Below are 16,558 nucleotides of genomic sequence, written 5' to 3'. Positions count from 1 at the left end.
TGAAGAAAGTTTAACACTATCATCACCGAAAACCAAAGATAAATTTTCTCTCTTTCTATGTATATGCTGTTTACAGAGCAACACGTGTTTATTACAGGAAAGTCATACAGTTATGGTTTCCACTGGCATCTATGGACAGCCTGGAGTGTGGATGAGATGGTCTGACTCTAGCTGTAGGTCAGTCTTCCCTGAGTCCATCTAACGAGGAGCTGACCTAGCTGAAGAGTTCATTCAGACAGTGCACTTGGGTGGGTATCTTTCTAGGATGTTCCTGTAAGGTACCATTTAAAAGGGACACTCTTCTACCTATAGTACAAGCAGGCCTTTTCTTGTTCTTAATATAGACAAAGGACATTCATGAGTAGAAACTCACAGGAAATCACATGCCTGAAGAAACAGATGCTGTTGATTAGTCAGTGAGGAAGAATCCTTCTTCCTTTCCAAGGCTGCCGTTTGCATCTCCTCTGGGACCTTGATCCATCAGTTATCTTCTTTTTTTCATCCATCTGCGATCTCTTCCTATCACGGGCCTAATTCTACTGTCCTAAAAATGCTGAGGTTGTCTTTCTCTTGAAGAGATAAAAACCTTTCCTTTGGCCCTGCCTTCCTCATGCTGTCATCTTAGCTCTTAGTACTCTCACAGGCAAACCCTTTGAAAGAGTGGGCTGTGCTTGTGACCTGCATTTCCCAACCCACAGCTGACTAATCTTGTTACCCGTCTCATTGATTTCCAGCTTCATAGATGACCTAAACCTTCATTTGGCGGCCACTTGGGAGAGGCACGTTCTTCTAAGGGCAATAGCAGTGGAATTCTGATATGAAGAATGTTTGGATACACAGAAAAACTTAACAGCCATGCTCCAAAGAGCCTGAAATGGTGTTCCTAAAGTGGTCAATTGGGCCTTCACAGAAAATGGGACTGAGGCTGAGGAAGTCTGGATTACCAGTTAGCAGAGAGCTCTCATACACACTCAGCTGCCCCAGACAGAGAAAAACTGAAAGAGTGGTTTCAAATACCAGATGCCATTTAGTTTGCTAAAGAACCTGACATGTTCAATGCCTGCAATTTGCCATTTAAGTTCAGCAGTGAGATAGAAATGTGTGCTGTCTTTGGTCAGGTTCTTCCAGAGGGAGACCTTGAGCCAGGGATTTGGGTGTCGGTGGTTTGTTAAGGCACAGCCCCCAGAAGAAACCAGTGAGGGGGTAGAAGAGGCGGGCTGGGGAAAGGGAATAAGCTTCCTCACCTTTCTTAGGGTGAGGGTTCAGGTGAGGCTGCTCTCCGGGGGTGCTTGCTGTTTACCCCACCGGAGGCACAAGAGCTGGGCTTTTGCACTCACACGCTGGTAAGTCCTTGCCCACAGGTCATGGTGGTGCTCGAGGTGGATATAAAATTCCCAGGCTCCCCTTCTTCTCCTTACAGGCTAGAGGGCTCCAGTGTCCAAAGGCAGGCCACTGAAAGTTACAGGAGCAAATAGTAGCAAAAACACTGAAGGTGGGGATGGGTGAACAGAGCTGGTATAAAGGATCCAAGAGAATCTGGTCAGGTCTCCAACAGTGTCTGCTACAGAGACCTAGAGGTATGTCCCCCTCCAGTGTGATGGCGCCCGTATAAAGAGGAGCAATATCAAGGCACCCAGAGCCCTGAAATCTTTAATAATGGATCAATCCAGGACTGGTGGGGCCATTGTGGAGACAATCTGGCAGGATGTATGATTCAGCTGCAATCCTGCTTCTCTTTAATTTTCCTAAAGAAATCACACGCGTCTCCATGGAGACTTGTAAAAAGATGTACAGTCAGTGTAGCTTGGTTGTGGTAGCAAAGAACTGGATAACTTAAAAGTAAGATATTGAAGTGTAAGACATTATATATATATATATATATATATATAAAATGCCCCATGTAGAGGGATTTCTCCCCTTGCATACATGGATCATTCATTAATTATTGTTTTGTTCTGCAAGGACTTTAGATATATCCTACATCTATTTTATATATTATTTTTTATAATTTGAAGAGCAAAAATTATTTTTAAAGAAAAGAATAAAAATCAAGGAATTAACTGAGCTAAAAATGTGGAAAAGCAGCAGAAAACAAGGAGGAGCAGGATTTATGAACAATATCCTTAAAGATGGAGAAAAGAAGTGGTGCAGCTGTTCTCCTTTCCCCCTTTTTCAAAATTAATTAATTAATTTTTGGCTGTGTTGGGTCTTTGTTGCTGCGCGTGGGCTTTCTCTAGTTGTGGCGAGCGGGGGCTACTCTTTGTTGCGGTGTGCTGGCTTCTCATTGCGGTGGCTCCTCTTGTAGTGCAGTATGGGCTCTAAGCGCAGGGGCTTCAGTAGTTGTGGCACGTGGGCTTCAGTAGTTGTGGCTCACGGGCTCTAGAGCACAGGCTCAGTAGTTGTGGCACACGGGCTTATTTGCCCCGCGGCATGTGGGATCTTCCTGGACCAGGACTCAAACCTGTGTCCCCTGCATTGGCAGGTGGATTCTTAACCACTGAACCACCAGGGAAGCCCCTCCTTTCCCCTTACTAAGGCCACATGAGTTTTCCTTTGGGAAGTTACTCCTCCCTACCCTGTCCCAACTTCAGCTCCAGGAGTTATCCCTTCTTGGCCTAAGCTGGTCAGCAGAATTCCATCCCTCCCAACAGGGGCTTGATTGAGAGTGAGTGATCCAGGCCTAACCCCACTGGGTTGCCTAAAATAGAGAAAAGACTGGATCTGGGAGATCAAATTTTCATTATGCGCGAATGTTTGCCCTGAAAAGCCTAAAAAGGCACATATGTTCCCCTTACTTGATCGCATTTCATAGATTTTCTCATTTCAGGATCCTTTAAAAGACAAGAATTTAATTGTAGTGAATCCCAATTGTCATACTCTGAGAGAAATAGAGAGGTATATGTCATGGAGAAATGGCTTATTCTGTAAAAACTTGTGTAAATGGAGGGAGACAAGCTGTGACTTGTAGGTGCCTGGGGCCTGTGGTTTGGCTGATCATGTGATACTACGTAGTCTGGGCAGCGTCCGTTACTCTCTCCCATCTGGGACAAATCTGTCACACAACACCAAGCACACAGTTGCCTCCACTGTCATGGAATCAAATTCAAATAAAAGATGATCAGTTCCATGTACATAAATTAGGTAAGGAGACTATGTGGATTAGGACCAAAAAGGAAAAATCTGTGGAATTCTCTACATTCCCTTAGGAAGATTCATGACTCTTCTGATTCTATCTAGAGTGGCATTGCTCTTCCTAATTTATTACCTCCCAGGAAGAAACACAGAATCAACTGAATATTATTGATGCTAAAAGCTTGGGAAACCATGAGATATTAGGACTTCTGGCTTCATCAAATCAAAAGTGAACTCTGTTAGCATGCTTCTTGGGGAAAGCTGGCTTTGCAGTTACAATGTTATTTTCAGTTCTTGATTATTCCCTGATTCTAAGAGCTGTGGCCTGTCTCCTTTCAGTTTTAGAAACAAAAAAGTGGAAGTATCAGTGCAGACCAAATATAGATGCTGGTTTTTCTTTGTTACTACTTAGAGAAGAGTGTGACAGAAGCTTCTCTAATGTAGGATTATTAAAAAACACTGGGATTTTTCAGTGTGAAGACTCCCTTGGAATTTCAGAAAAGATCAACTGCATGTGGTGGACTTGTACCTTGATTTAACTTTGCTTGTTTGAAGTATGGAGAAAAATCAATAAGTACAGTACTGTGTTAGGTTATGTTATAGACAAAAGAATCAGAATGTCAGGCCTAGAAAGGTTTTGGAAGACTGACTGCATTTTCTTCACTCTACACATATATAGTGTTTAATACTCTCTCATGGACTAACAATACTACTAAAAATAACAGTAGAGGTAATAGACTAGTGAAAGATTCACATGTGTCTTGGCTGTTTCTTGGACTTAATCTCCAATTTGTTTTACTACTGTAATAATTTAAAATTTCCTGGGTGGGTTTATTTTCAGATGGTGAATAACGTGTATTTACAGACTTTTAAAAAGCTCCTTATGTAGAGACAATGCTATATTGCTTATTGTAATGCCATTGTCTCAGCTGTGACCTGATTATATTGGCTAAAATAAGAACTGTAGAAGCAAGAGCCCTCACACTGTGCTCATTGATGTCACTCGCTGAAGTTTAAAGAATTTTGACTGCTTTTGCCTTTGTGCTATTACTGTCCCCGATGCTGATGGCTACAGATTCACCACTAAGCACTTCAGTGCATGTATGTATTTATACATCCGGTTTTACATTCTCAGCAACTAGAACAGGGTAATATGCTGTTGCTACATCTGTGTTGAGTGAAAAGATAAATCAAGAGGGAGGGGAGGAGGGAAGGGAAGGTGGAGCACAGGGGATTTTTAGGGCAGTGAAACTATTCTGAATGATACTATAATGGTAGATTAACGGTCACTCTCCATTTGTCAAAACCCATTGAATGTACAACACAAGGAGCGAACCCTAATGTAAACTATGGACTTTAGTTAATAATATCGTATCAATATTGGTTCATCAAATACACCACACTAATACAAGGGGTAGAGAATAGGGGGGACTATGTATGAGGAAGCAGGGAAAAGAGGCTATATGGGAACTCTCTGGACTTTCTAATCAATTTTTTTTGTAAACCTAAAACTACTCTAAAAAACATAGTCTATTAATTTAAACAACAGCAATAAGAAGAGATAAATAAAAATAACTTAGATGAGATGTTCTTAGACCATGTGATTGTAAGCAACAGAAAACCAAATTTAACTAGCATGGGCACAAAGGTAAATGTGTTCTTTGGCTTACTCAAGCCACGGAAAAGCATCAGGGCAAACTAGACCCAGGGACTTAAATGTACTTTTTCATCTCTGTTACACTCTAGACTGACTTTCTTCACAATGCCCACCCTCCCAGGCTTGCAACAGTGAGAAAGGGCTCTTTCTTACTTTAGTTGTTAGTAGAAAACTCCCTAGGGGTTGCTGATCAGCCTAGCTTGGAAATGTGAACACCTTTAAACCACTTATGGGGGTTGAGAGAGAGGCTCCAGTTAAAGTATGGTGTTTCCAAGGCTGGAAACAAGTAGGCATGTAGGATCTGATTGCAGTTATCCTGGCAAGAGATGTTGGTGGCTCAGAAAAGGGAGGTGGGAGGTGTGTGTGTGTGGCGGGGGGGAGAGAGAGAGAGAGAGAAAGAGGGAGGGAGAGGGAGAGTCAGATTCTGGAGATGGTCTGAGGATGCGCCTGTCACAATTTATTGAGAAGTTGGGTATAAGCTGTGAGAGAAAGAAGTGGGACAGGGCTTCAAGGCTTTTGTCCTGACACCTCAAAAGTTGGGCTGTGATGGTTCATTTTCTGTGTAACTTGGCTGGGCTAAGGGACAGACACCCTGTAGCTAGGAATATATTCTTTCTGGGTGTGTCTGTGAGGGTGCTTCTGGAAGAGATTAGCATTTGAATCAGGAGGCTGAGTAAAGCAGATCTGCTCTCACCAGCATGGGCAGGCATCACCCATCAGTAGACGGCCTGAAAAGAACAAAAGGAAGAGGAAGAATGAATTTCCTCTGTCTCTTCTTGAGCTGGGACATCCATCTTCTCCTGCCTGTGGACACTGGTGCCCCTGGTTCTCCGGCCTTTGGACCCTGGGACTTAACACCAGCGAGCTGTTCATGGTTCTCAGGCTTTTGACCTCAGACTGGGAGTTATACCAGCAGCTCCCTTGTTCTTCAGGCTTTAGGATGTGGACTGAATTATATTCCTGGCTTTCCTGGTTCTCTAGCTTGTAGATGGCACATCATGACATACATATCTCAGCCTCCATAATCATGTGAGCCAATTCTCACAAAGAACCTTCTATGTATATATGTATGTATGTATCTATCTATCTATTCATCGATCTATCCTATTGGTTCTGTTTCTCTGGAGAACCTTGACTAATACACGAGCAGAGGAATATTATAGCAGCACAGGTTAGAAGGATATCAGGACCTTAGTTTCAGATATAGTAAGTCTATTAGTCATCCAGTTGGAAATGTCAAATAAGCAGTTGTATGTAGATGAGTCTTTCCTCCAGGTATCCACCTGACACATTGTTTATTGATCCTAATTGTTTATTGTCCAACTCCTTCTTCTGGAACACAAGCTCCATGAGAGCAGGCATTTTGCCTGTTTTGTTCCCTGCTATATCCCCAATACCTAGAACTCCTGGTGCATAGCAGATGCTCAGTAAAATTTACAGGCAAGATGAAGGAAGGAATGAATGGGAGAGTTAAGTGTTCAATACAGCAAAGTTGGTTGAGAGTAGAGTACAGTTAGGAAGCAACTGTTTGAAAGTAAAACTGCTCACCTGGCTATTACTAGGGAGATGTTTGCAATAGGTATTGTGTAACAAACATTTCCTACATAGAACTATATGCAAATGAAGAGACACCTGCAAGGCTTCTGTAAACTTTTATTTTATATTTATGGGCCACTGCCAGTGCAGGGCCTTGACTTCTGGCTCATTTCTACAGATTTACTTGAAAAGATGTGATAAAGGTAGAAATTGGAAATATTCCTACTAGTCAACCACGGTCACTTACTGGTCCATAAACAAAATGCACATGGAAGCCTGTGTGGTTATTCAGAAATCTATGATTTTTTGAACTTGTAAAATGCATTTTAACATGCAAGAGACAAAGCATCTTTAAAAAAAGACAACTGTCTAAACAAAATGGTGTGAACGTATGGCTTACAATATAGAGATATATCACTGCATGTGACACACCAGTGGGCTAATGGAACTTGACTGCTAACACGTAAAGGAGCCCTGCAGTTGGATGGCTGGAACCTGATATCATTTTATACATGACTGTGCTAAAATACAGCCCAAAGAATCAGCTGAGCTAATTTATTATCAGCAATCTTTCTGGCGAAGTCTGATAGAAACATCTGCTCACTTGTCAGTCTCATCACCACGCTGAGTTGGGAATTGGGACAATATAATACTTCAAATGTTAATGACTTTTGCTCCAGCACAGGAAAAAATATAACCCCAAATACTGCTTTTTTCTAACCAACCAACCAGCGAACCCAAACCCCATTGTCTACCCATGGCTCGTCCTTTTTCATGCTGCCTGCCACATTCCATTTGTAATAATAACACTGTCACAAGATTTATGAACACAGACAGATTAAAACTGACTGAGGCTGGTTGTCGAGAGGAACATCTACCTAGATTCCACTTAGAGTGTGTGCTTTGGCACAACTGCTGGGCATTGGTATTAGATTATGTGAAGTCCATATAACCGTCCCACCACGTGCAAATACCACACCCACGAGTGCATTCCATAGAGACAATCACAGAAAAATTGGCTAAAAGAACTGTATGGTTGTTTATATATATATATATATATATATATATATATATATGTTTATATACACACAGTAAAAGATTTTCTGCTGTACTCACAGTCTGTAAACATCGTGGAAAACGCCCAGCAGAAATCACTGTGGGCCTCTTGAAATGGTGACTATGTGAGGAGTTGGGGTGAGGGAGGTGTTTAGGTGCATACTGGAAATCCAGAGAACCTTAAGTTCATGGTGGCAATTATATTTCACAGACATGATAAACTCAGCTGGCCTCTTTGAAATTATGTTTCCTATATTCCTATATGAAAAAGGGAATGACCAAAAAAGTCTTACTGCCAGTTAACATTTTAAAAGTAATCAAGAGACTATGAGGTGATTTGTATACATATGTATGTATATATGTATGTACATTTGCATACATATACACACATATACATGTTACTAAAACCAATAATAAACCTCAATGAAAATTTCCAAATCTTCTAAAAATACTAAGTCCTTTTCTCCTGGCCGTGCTTTGGACTTCTGTGCATTGCACTGAAAGTCTTGGGCATAGTTAAATGACACATACATTTAAATTTTAGTATATGGTATTGATTTTACATAACATGCTTCCATTAAAAAAATTGGGTTTATGAAAAATAGAACTATTTCATTCAAGCATTATTTTTAAATTTAACATAAAAATATGCACAAGGTCTCCTGTAATGAAACACCATTAAAAAAAGAAAATATAGATTCTTAAAAATTGTTTGAATAGCAGCTATTAAACTGCCATATGTGGATATCGGTCTGTGCTTTAAGTTCTTGTAAGCTCTTGCAGCTTGAGAATTTATGTTTTAAAACTAAGCCAGTGACATGAGAAACATTAACCTAATTGCTCACCTGAAGTCCATTTTATGTCTTCTTCTTTTTGGGGGGCAAAATATGCATAAATAAGCTCAAATCATCATTTGTATAGGCAACTATGCAGTTAAAAAATACTGGCACTGAATGACATTTCAAATAAAGGAGACTTAAACCCATACCGTGTTTGGCCAAAAAAACAAAATTACTTTAAAAAAATAGAAAACCTTGTTATAATTTCTAAACTTTTCATGGTGACCAGTTCTTACGGAACATTCTACAGAACCGCCATGAAAGCTAGCCATGTACTCGAAAACTCTATTTTCATGCAAAGATAGTATATATCCTTCTGGTTTAACTGAACAATCTCCTTTCCCCCACCAACTCCCACCGTTTTTTAGGGCTGAATACAACATGCAGAATATGTAAGTTAGATAAATCAAAGTAAGATTCGTTGAATTTGTGGGTATAAACCAGTCGACCCTTCAACGTTTTGGAAAACATTTTTCCAGGGGGTGGTACTGAGTCATGGGAGAAGGATGGAAGAAGAGATTTCTGGAGATGCAGTTGTGTTGATTTTTTTTTTTTCTCCAATAGGATTTGAAGTATATTGATGAATGTTCCTTAAGATATTTAGTTTATACTGTCCTTATGGCTGCTCCTCTCTGTGTTATGGTTGTTTTGTTCATGGTTCTTCCATTGGATGCTTGTTCCATTCATGGGGACTGAGGTCATCAGACTCTTGGACTGGTAACAGCAGCAGCAGAGGCAAGACTGGGAGAAGGAATAGACTCGAATTAAGGCGAGGCCACCAGGGCTTCCCTGGTGGCACAGTGGTTAAGAATCTGCCTGCCAATGCAGGGCACATGGGTTCGAGCCCTGGCCTGGGAAGGTCCCACATGCCGTGGAGCAACTAAGCCTGTGAGCTACAACTACTGAAGCCTACAGCTACTGAAGCCCGTGAACCTAGAGCCCGTGCTCCGCAACAAGAGAGGTCACTGCAATGAGAAGCCCGCGCACTGCAACGAAAAGCAGCTCCTGCTCACCACAACTAGAGAAAGCCCACGCTCAGCAATGAAGACCCAACGCAGCAAAAAATAATTAAAAAAAAAAAAAAAAAAAAGATGAGGCCACCAACCTGTTCCCTGCAGAACCTGAAGGCCTACCAACAAGGGGTGAATGTCTGTAGACATTTGAGGACAGAGTGTGAGCCTTACTAGTAATGCAGGGTAGGGAGTTTGTAACCTCTAGGGAGAAGTTAAACAGTGTATTCTAGTGCAAAGCGACAGATCCCTTGTTTCTTGTTTGAATTTATTCACCAAGTCAAAGAGTAAGGGAAGGCAGTGTTGGTGGAGGGAGAGTGTTCAATGATTTGGGGTGGGTATGGGTGGAAAGCGCTGGGAGGGTCCTGGCATTTCATTTTTTTAAAGTGTTTTTAAAAATTATTATTATTTAAAAAAATATTGATTTGGTTGTGCTGTGTCTTAGTTGCGGCACACAGGATCTTTCAGTTGCGGCACACAGGATCTTTCAGTTGCGGCATGTGGGATCTAGTTCCCTGAACAAGGGTTGAACCCAGGCCCCCTGCATTGGGAGTGTGAAGCCTTAGCCACTGGACCACCAGGGAAGTCTCAGGCCTGGCATTTCTTCAGTGTGTACCACCTACTTGGCTCTCTGCATTGGCCACCTCATCTGATGCTCTTAACAGCTTTGGGGGGTAGGTGCTATTTTCCTCATTTTATGAATGAGAACAGGGAGGCTTAGAGAGGGTAATAAGAGGCAGAACTGAACTTAGAACCCAGGACTCTCTCTATTGGGCTCTTACCCCTGGGGATGCTGCCTTTTTATGAAGATCAGTCAAAACTGTGTTCAATGTCTGAGGGTTTGCACCTTCATTTTTTCCCCTTTCCCTCTAGTTAATGTGTAAACGAATTAGAAACTGATATTAACTCCAGATGACATCATGTATTTGTTAGGACCTGCATTTTAGTCAATCTTTCTTAGGGCATTTCATGACTTGTAAACATGACCCACTAGACTTCAAAAGTGTGGCAACAAGAACTTCCATACCAGGTTTCATCGATTTCTATGATTTTTTAAAAAAATATTTGTCTGTTTCCTTCTAGATTATAAGTTCCACAAGGGCAGTCGCTTGTGTTTTTCCTCTCTTCTACCCCTAATAATAAGAACTCACACTGAGCACTCTCTGTTCTCTCAAGCACTTAACATATATTAACCCACTGCATTCCACCTTATGAGATAGATACAGTGAGCATCTGATTTTACAGATGAGCAAACTGAGGAAGCAGGAGGGGTACCACTGGGAACTGATAAGACAGTTAGCTAGGGCAGAGCTGTGATCTAAATCAAGATTGTTGGCCTCCAGATCCTGCACCCTTGAACTCTATGCTACCCTTTCTAATACGTACCATAAACTGAAGTTAAACATCCTGGCCAAAGATAACAGAATCCAGTTAGGATTAACTTTAGGCTAAAATCATTCTAGGAACTGGAAAAATGACACCTCTGTAAGAAGTGCTTGGAGCTTCGGGAGGACATGGGTTGGCTTAGCTACAGGGAACTTTGAAGAACGGAAGGAAACTGATTTCGAATTAAATTACATTAGTTCAGATTTCCAGAGCCATAAACATTTACTTTCCTTGAAAAGGCTATTATTAAGTGTACTATTAAATAGCATTTAGCAAGAGATTTCTTAACAATGAGTTTATGTTTTGTTGAGATCATGAATAAGTTTTATCTATTCTGTTGGCCTAGAGCTCAAGTTGGAGCATTTCTTTTTTTTTTTTTTTTGCGGTACGTGGGCCTCTCACTGTTGTGGCCTCTCCCGTTGCAGAGCACAGGCTCCTGACGCGCAGGCTCAGCGGCCATGGCTCAAGGGCCCAGCCGCTCCGCGGCATGTGGGATTTTCCCGGACCGGGGCATGAACCCATGTCCCCTGCATCGGCAGGCGGACTCTCAACCACTGCGCCACCGGGAAGCCCTGGAGTATTTCTTTTTAAAGCAGGACACTAAATTGGCATGTTATTAAGTTAGCTCTTTTTGCTTTAACCTCTGAATATGTTGTTGTCTGAATAGATATTGCTTTTCTCTTATGCTGACAATTTGACCCCCTTTCTGGGTAACAAAATGTGATTTTTCACTTCTCTACTGAAAAGTACAGCTAATGAAAGTGATATTTACAACTGGAATGAACCATGCCTGTTGGTTACTTAATATACTCATTTGGTTGTTCTTAAAAAATGCTTGCAAAATGTCTTACCTGGAAACAATTTTTAAATTTCTTGCTCACAAAATATAGAGCTATTGGGTTTATACATGAATTCATGGTTGCCAAGTTAATACCGATGTAATCCATGAGCAGCAAGAAACTAGAGCAAAAGAAAATAGAGGAGATAAATTAGAACATGTTTTCAAATCTGCTAACTAGCATTTATCTCTAGAATAAGCATTTTTCTTGCCCAGAAGCCATTTCTTATAGATGCAGTCAGAATTTTTCTTTTTAAGTCCTTTTTTTTTTTTTTTTTTTTTTTTTTTTTTGCGGTACGCGGGCCTCCCACCGCTGTGACCTCTCCCGCCGTGGAGCACAGGCCCCGGACGGGCAGGCCCAGCGGCCATGGCTCATGGGCCTAGCCGCTCCGCGGCATATGGGACCCTCCCGGACTGGGGCACGAACCTGCGTCCCCTGCATCGGCAGGCGGACCCCCAACCACTGTGCCACCAGGGAAGCCCTTAAGTCCTTGTTTAAATGGTAATTTCAGTTCTGCAGAACATTTACACATATACCCAGCGCTTGGTTAACCCAAACTATTATGCACAGCCCCAGGAGGGGGGCAGCAAAATTACTGATATGGCTTGTGCACATTTTTGAGATTAGTTATGGGCTATGTCAGCTAAAGAAAAACAATCAACTTTGCAGTTTTAATTTTCAGGGCTATTGAGAATGTAGAGTAGGTGGTTTTGTAAAAGTCTTATAAGTATGAAATCAGAGAAACTCCAATTTCCTCCTGAGTATAGAGGATCATACCTAAGTAATTCACATCGGTTCGTGTCCATTTCATCATACACGGTTTTCTTCAAAATACGGCTTAAATGAAGAGGGAACCAGCACAGAGCGAAAATTACGACCAAACAGAAAACTGTTTTTGCCACTTCTCGACGCTAAAGGAAAGTGAGAAAAAAAAAAAAAGACAATAAGTTTAGTGTTTTTCTACTAGAGGAAAGAGCTACACAAAAGGAAGTAGTAAATTGGGGAAGAGTAACTCGAAGAAATGTCAGAGCAGCCTGCCCCTCACCATGCCTCCAGCTCTTCAAGATTTGGAGTCCAGGGAATTCCCTGGAGATCCAGTGTTTAGGACTCTGTGCTTCCACTGCAGTGGACACAGGTTCTATCCCTGGTCGGGGAACTAAGATCCTTCACGCAGCACAGTGTGGCCAGAAAAAAAAAAAAAAAAGAAAGAAAAGAAAAAGAAAACATTTGGAGTCCAATTTCCAAGCAAGGAGTTGCTAGTGATTCTTTTGGGGCAGCTGCCAGGAAGGATGTTGGTCTCAGGCTGGTCATCAGGGCCAAGACAGAGGTTCGATGGTGGGCAGAGGTGGAGACTGGCTGGGGTTGAGCCAACACTGTGGCTGGGTCTGTGTGTGTGTGTATGTTGAATATGTGGGGTGAGGGTTAGTTAAAAGTCTCAATAGCAGTTAATTCACCAGCATTAATGACAGCATGGCAGTCAAGGTGACTGACCCTAGCATGATAAAAAATGGACAAATCTAGGGAATTCCCCGGTGGTTCAGTGGTTAGGATTGTGTGCTTTCACTGCCAAAGGCTGGGTTCAATCCCTGGTTGGGGAACTAAGATCCCACAAGCCATGCATCATGGGGGGGGGGAAAAAAGGACAAGTCTAAAAAGATATTTGGAAAACAAAACAGGAGTAGGAAACAGAAAAGAAAAAGGAAGAGCAATGTGTTTTTTCCATTTCTTGATCTTAGAGAAACCTGGCATTGGGATTTTTTTGCTTTTAAAATTCTTTCATTAATGACATGGACATGTAGTTTCCAAGGATATATTGTTTACAAATAGAGGGATGAGGGTAAAGGATTATCAGCAATGACGATTAGAAAAACTGGGACATGTTGACCCTGGCTTGACTCCAATGGCAGGTTTACATGCTTTGGAGTCTGCATAGGATCAGCAAAACCATAGGTTAAGAATTATCTGCAACCAGTCATTTGTGTGCATTGTACTTGAGTATTACAGGGCATGCGTTTGGAAGCCCAACTGGGAATGTAAAATGCAACTTGTCTGTAACTGGAATCACTTAATGTCAAAATAAAACTGATTGAAAACAGGGTTTGGAAGGGTAATGCTGGTTCAACCTGAAGCATATAGTGTTAAGTATGGGAAGCCTACAATAAACCCACATGATTAATAGAGCCATTTAAAAAGATTTCAGGGCAGTTGTCACAAATTGTGGCTCTAGTCCCAAGAACTGGGAATTCTTTAATCTTGCGGAGTTAGCTGGCTAGTTAGCTGGGCTATGACTTCAGAGAATGTATAAACTGAACGATGATTGAGAGAAATAAAGGATTCCTTTATTTATTAATCTACAGGAATGGGGGATCATTTTAAAGGGCCGATTTTGTATACACAGGAAGACAGTGTGCCCAGAAAAATAGAAAAGGAGGGTATTGGGGAGAGGTTACATTCCCTGTGCACATCCTCAAAGAGGATAATTTTTTTTTTTTTTTTTTTTTGGTGGTATGCGGGCCTTTCACTGTTGTGGCCTCTCCCATTGCGGAGCACAGGTTCCGGATGCACAGGCTCAGCGGCCATGGCTCACGGGCCCAGCCGCTCCGCGGCACATGGGATCCTCCCGGACCGGGGCACGAACCCGTGTCCCCTGCATCGGCAGGCGGACTCTCAACCACTGCGCCACCAAGGAAGCCCAAGAGGATAACTTTTTAAAAGGTAATATTAGTATGTTGCCATGATAGTCTGATATTTGGTTAATCAATATCCATTCTTCTGTTTTCCTTACTATCAGTCAGATCCTTGATTTTGTCATGGCAGCATGGGAGCCTGGCCTCCTCATCTGCATAGTTCTTACCAATTACATTAAGTAGAAATCGTTGTGTGGAGTTTCTGGAAAAGCTACTTAAAAGTGGGGGATAGGACTTCCCTGGTGGTCCAGTGGTTAAGATTCTGCTCTTCCAGTGCATGGGGCACGGGTTCAATCCCTGGTCGGGGAACTAAGATCCCACATGCTGCGGGGCATGGCCAAAAAAAAAAACGTGGGCTATACTCCTTTGGTGCACACACATTAATGTGACCTGTGTTCTTCCCTTTCTTGCTGCCTGGATAGAAGACATAATGGTAGAGCTATAGCGGCTGTCTTCCAATAAAAATGGAAAGGTCAGTACACCAGCAGAACCCTGGCTTCTGAGTCCCTTGACCACTGAGCCAATGACATCTGAACTTCTTGCCATGGGAGAAAAATAACCCCCTACTTGGTCTACTCCCTGTTATTTTGGGTTTTCTGCTACCAGCATCCAAACACAATCCCTAACTGATAAAGGTATTATTGGGGGCTTCCCTGGTGGCGCAGTGGTTGAGAGTCCGCCTGCTGATGCAGGGGACATGGGTTCGTGCCCCGGTCTGGGAAGATCCCACATGCCGCGGAGCGGCTGGGCCTGTGAGCCATGGCCGCTGAGCCTGTGCATACGGAGCCTGTGCTCCGCAACGGGAGAGGCCACAACAGTGAGAGGCCCGTGTACCACAAAAAAAAAAAAAAAAAAGGTATTGTTGGTATAATGAAGAGAAATTTGAGAAAAACACACAAGAAGCAAGACCAAAAGCCATATTGGATATTGGACAGGGTGGCAGGGTCTTTCACTCTGAGCTAGCTCTCCTGCCATCCCACTTGAAGACCTTCCAGCCAGGCTTGCTCTCCTGCTGTTAGAACCTGCTCTAGCTTTTAGTAAGACACGAGGGAATGTCTGTTGCATGGGGGCCAAGTCTTGGGTTCTAATCTCCATTTGGTTGAGTCAATCTCTTAAACACCTGTATAATAAGGGTAATGCCTGTCCAGCTTATCTCACAGGGTGTTTGGAGGAATCAAATACGAAAAGGACATGGAAATGCTCTTTAAAAACTTTAAAAAATGCTATGAAAATGTGAAACAGCAGCATCTTATTACCGCTCCCAATCCCTATTCAATTATTTTCAGAGCAGTTACCACTCATAGCTTAAATAGGCTCAGTCGTGGTGCTAGTGCAAAATCAACATTTTAAAACAGTTTTTCACAAATCTATTCTAATTAGTTATCTTCATTGCAGGAATGAGCCATAATAATTGCTTAATATGTTTCACATCTGGAGTACTTGAAACATTCATGCCTGGATGATGTCATACTAAAGTTTCTCAAGATAATTTTCCTGTTAAATTATAATAAAAGATAATAGCTACCATTTGCATAACATGTTAGATTTTATAAAGTATGTGTATGCACATTAATTCCTTAGATTCTCATAATAACACTGGTTCATATATTATTATGTCCAATTTACAGATAGGGAGCTGACGCTCAAAAATAATCAGCCCTCTAGCTGAAAAGTGTTGCCGATGAAGAATGATGCTTGTTGTATGGTCATCATACAGGGCAGATTTCCAGGCTCCATCAACAACTCACGTTAACTTTTGGTGTGGTTCGTCATCCTTATACACTTGTCTGTTGAAACTGAAAACTTACCCACAGTCCTAGTTTTACTCTTAGAATTAATATATATCAACATTTTCTGACTAAACTATGAGTTGGGTTCTATTAGACACCACACATGCATTAGGTCATCCCTTTGATGTATTATTATATACATTTCATTAAAAATTTTTAAGACTCAAAATTAAGTTGGTATTTGTACAGAAAAGTGCAGTATTATTATATACATTTTCTGAAGAACTAGAAGTTCAGAGAGATTAAGCAATTTGCCCAATGTCACAGAGCCAGCAAATACAAGCGTCACAGTGTTATCTGTTCCGTTTCCTGCCTGGGAAGGACCAATAGCATCCTAATGACACGTTCAGATTTCTTCTAGAACTTTGGGCCCTCCAAAACGTGGCTTCTTATGTACCCAATCCCATTTCCTATCATGAGTCTTACCTTAGATGTTGCTCTAATGAGGTCCATCTTTTTTTCCAGTTCCCCAAATGCATGGTGCCCATGCTGTGTTCTACTAGACCCCTGTCCACCCACCTGAAATGCCCCCTGTCCTCTTCTTCTTCCCCATGGAACCCACTTATCCTCCATGAACCGTTCAATCCCCCTCATACAATTTCTCCATGACTTTATCTCATATCCTC

General features: G+C 41.9%; 1 protein-coding gene across 1 annotated transcript in view; it reads right to left on the bottom strand.

The window, feature by feature from the left end:
* Positions 1 to 8,396: 8,396 nt before the first annotated feature.
* The window catches only part of EDNRA (endothelin receptor type A), a 62,198-nt gene continuing 54,036 nt past the window's right edge, over positions 8,397 to 16,558 (bottom strand). The window contains exons 6-8 of the mRNA XM_060116091.1: positions 12,233 to 12,366; positions 11,468 to 11,576; positions 8,397 to 8,961 (exon numbers count right to left, since the gene is read on the bottom strand). Coding sequence (XP_059972074.1) covers positions 8,821 to 8,961; positions 11,468 to 11,576; positions 12,233 to 12,366 — 384 coding nt within the window. The 3' untranslated portion in view covers positions 8,397 to 8,820. The remainder of the gene's footprint in view (positions 8,962 to 11,467; positions 11,577 to 12,232; positions 12,367 to 16,558) is intronic.

The sequence above is a fragment of the Mesoplodon densirostris genome, chromosome 1, assembly GCF_025265405.1.
Source record: "Mesoplodon densirostris isolate mMesDen1 chromosome 1, mMesDen1 primary haplotype, whole genome shotgun sequence".
Lineage (NCBI taxonomy): Eukaryota > Metazoa > Chordata > Mammalia > Artiodactyla > Ziphiidae > Mesoplodon > Mesoplodon densirostris.
The sequence above is the reverse complement of the archived record's forward strand: the minus strand, read 5'-3'. Positions and strand labels throughout refer to the sequence as shown.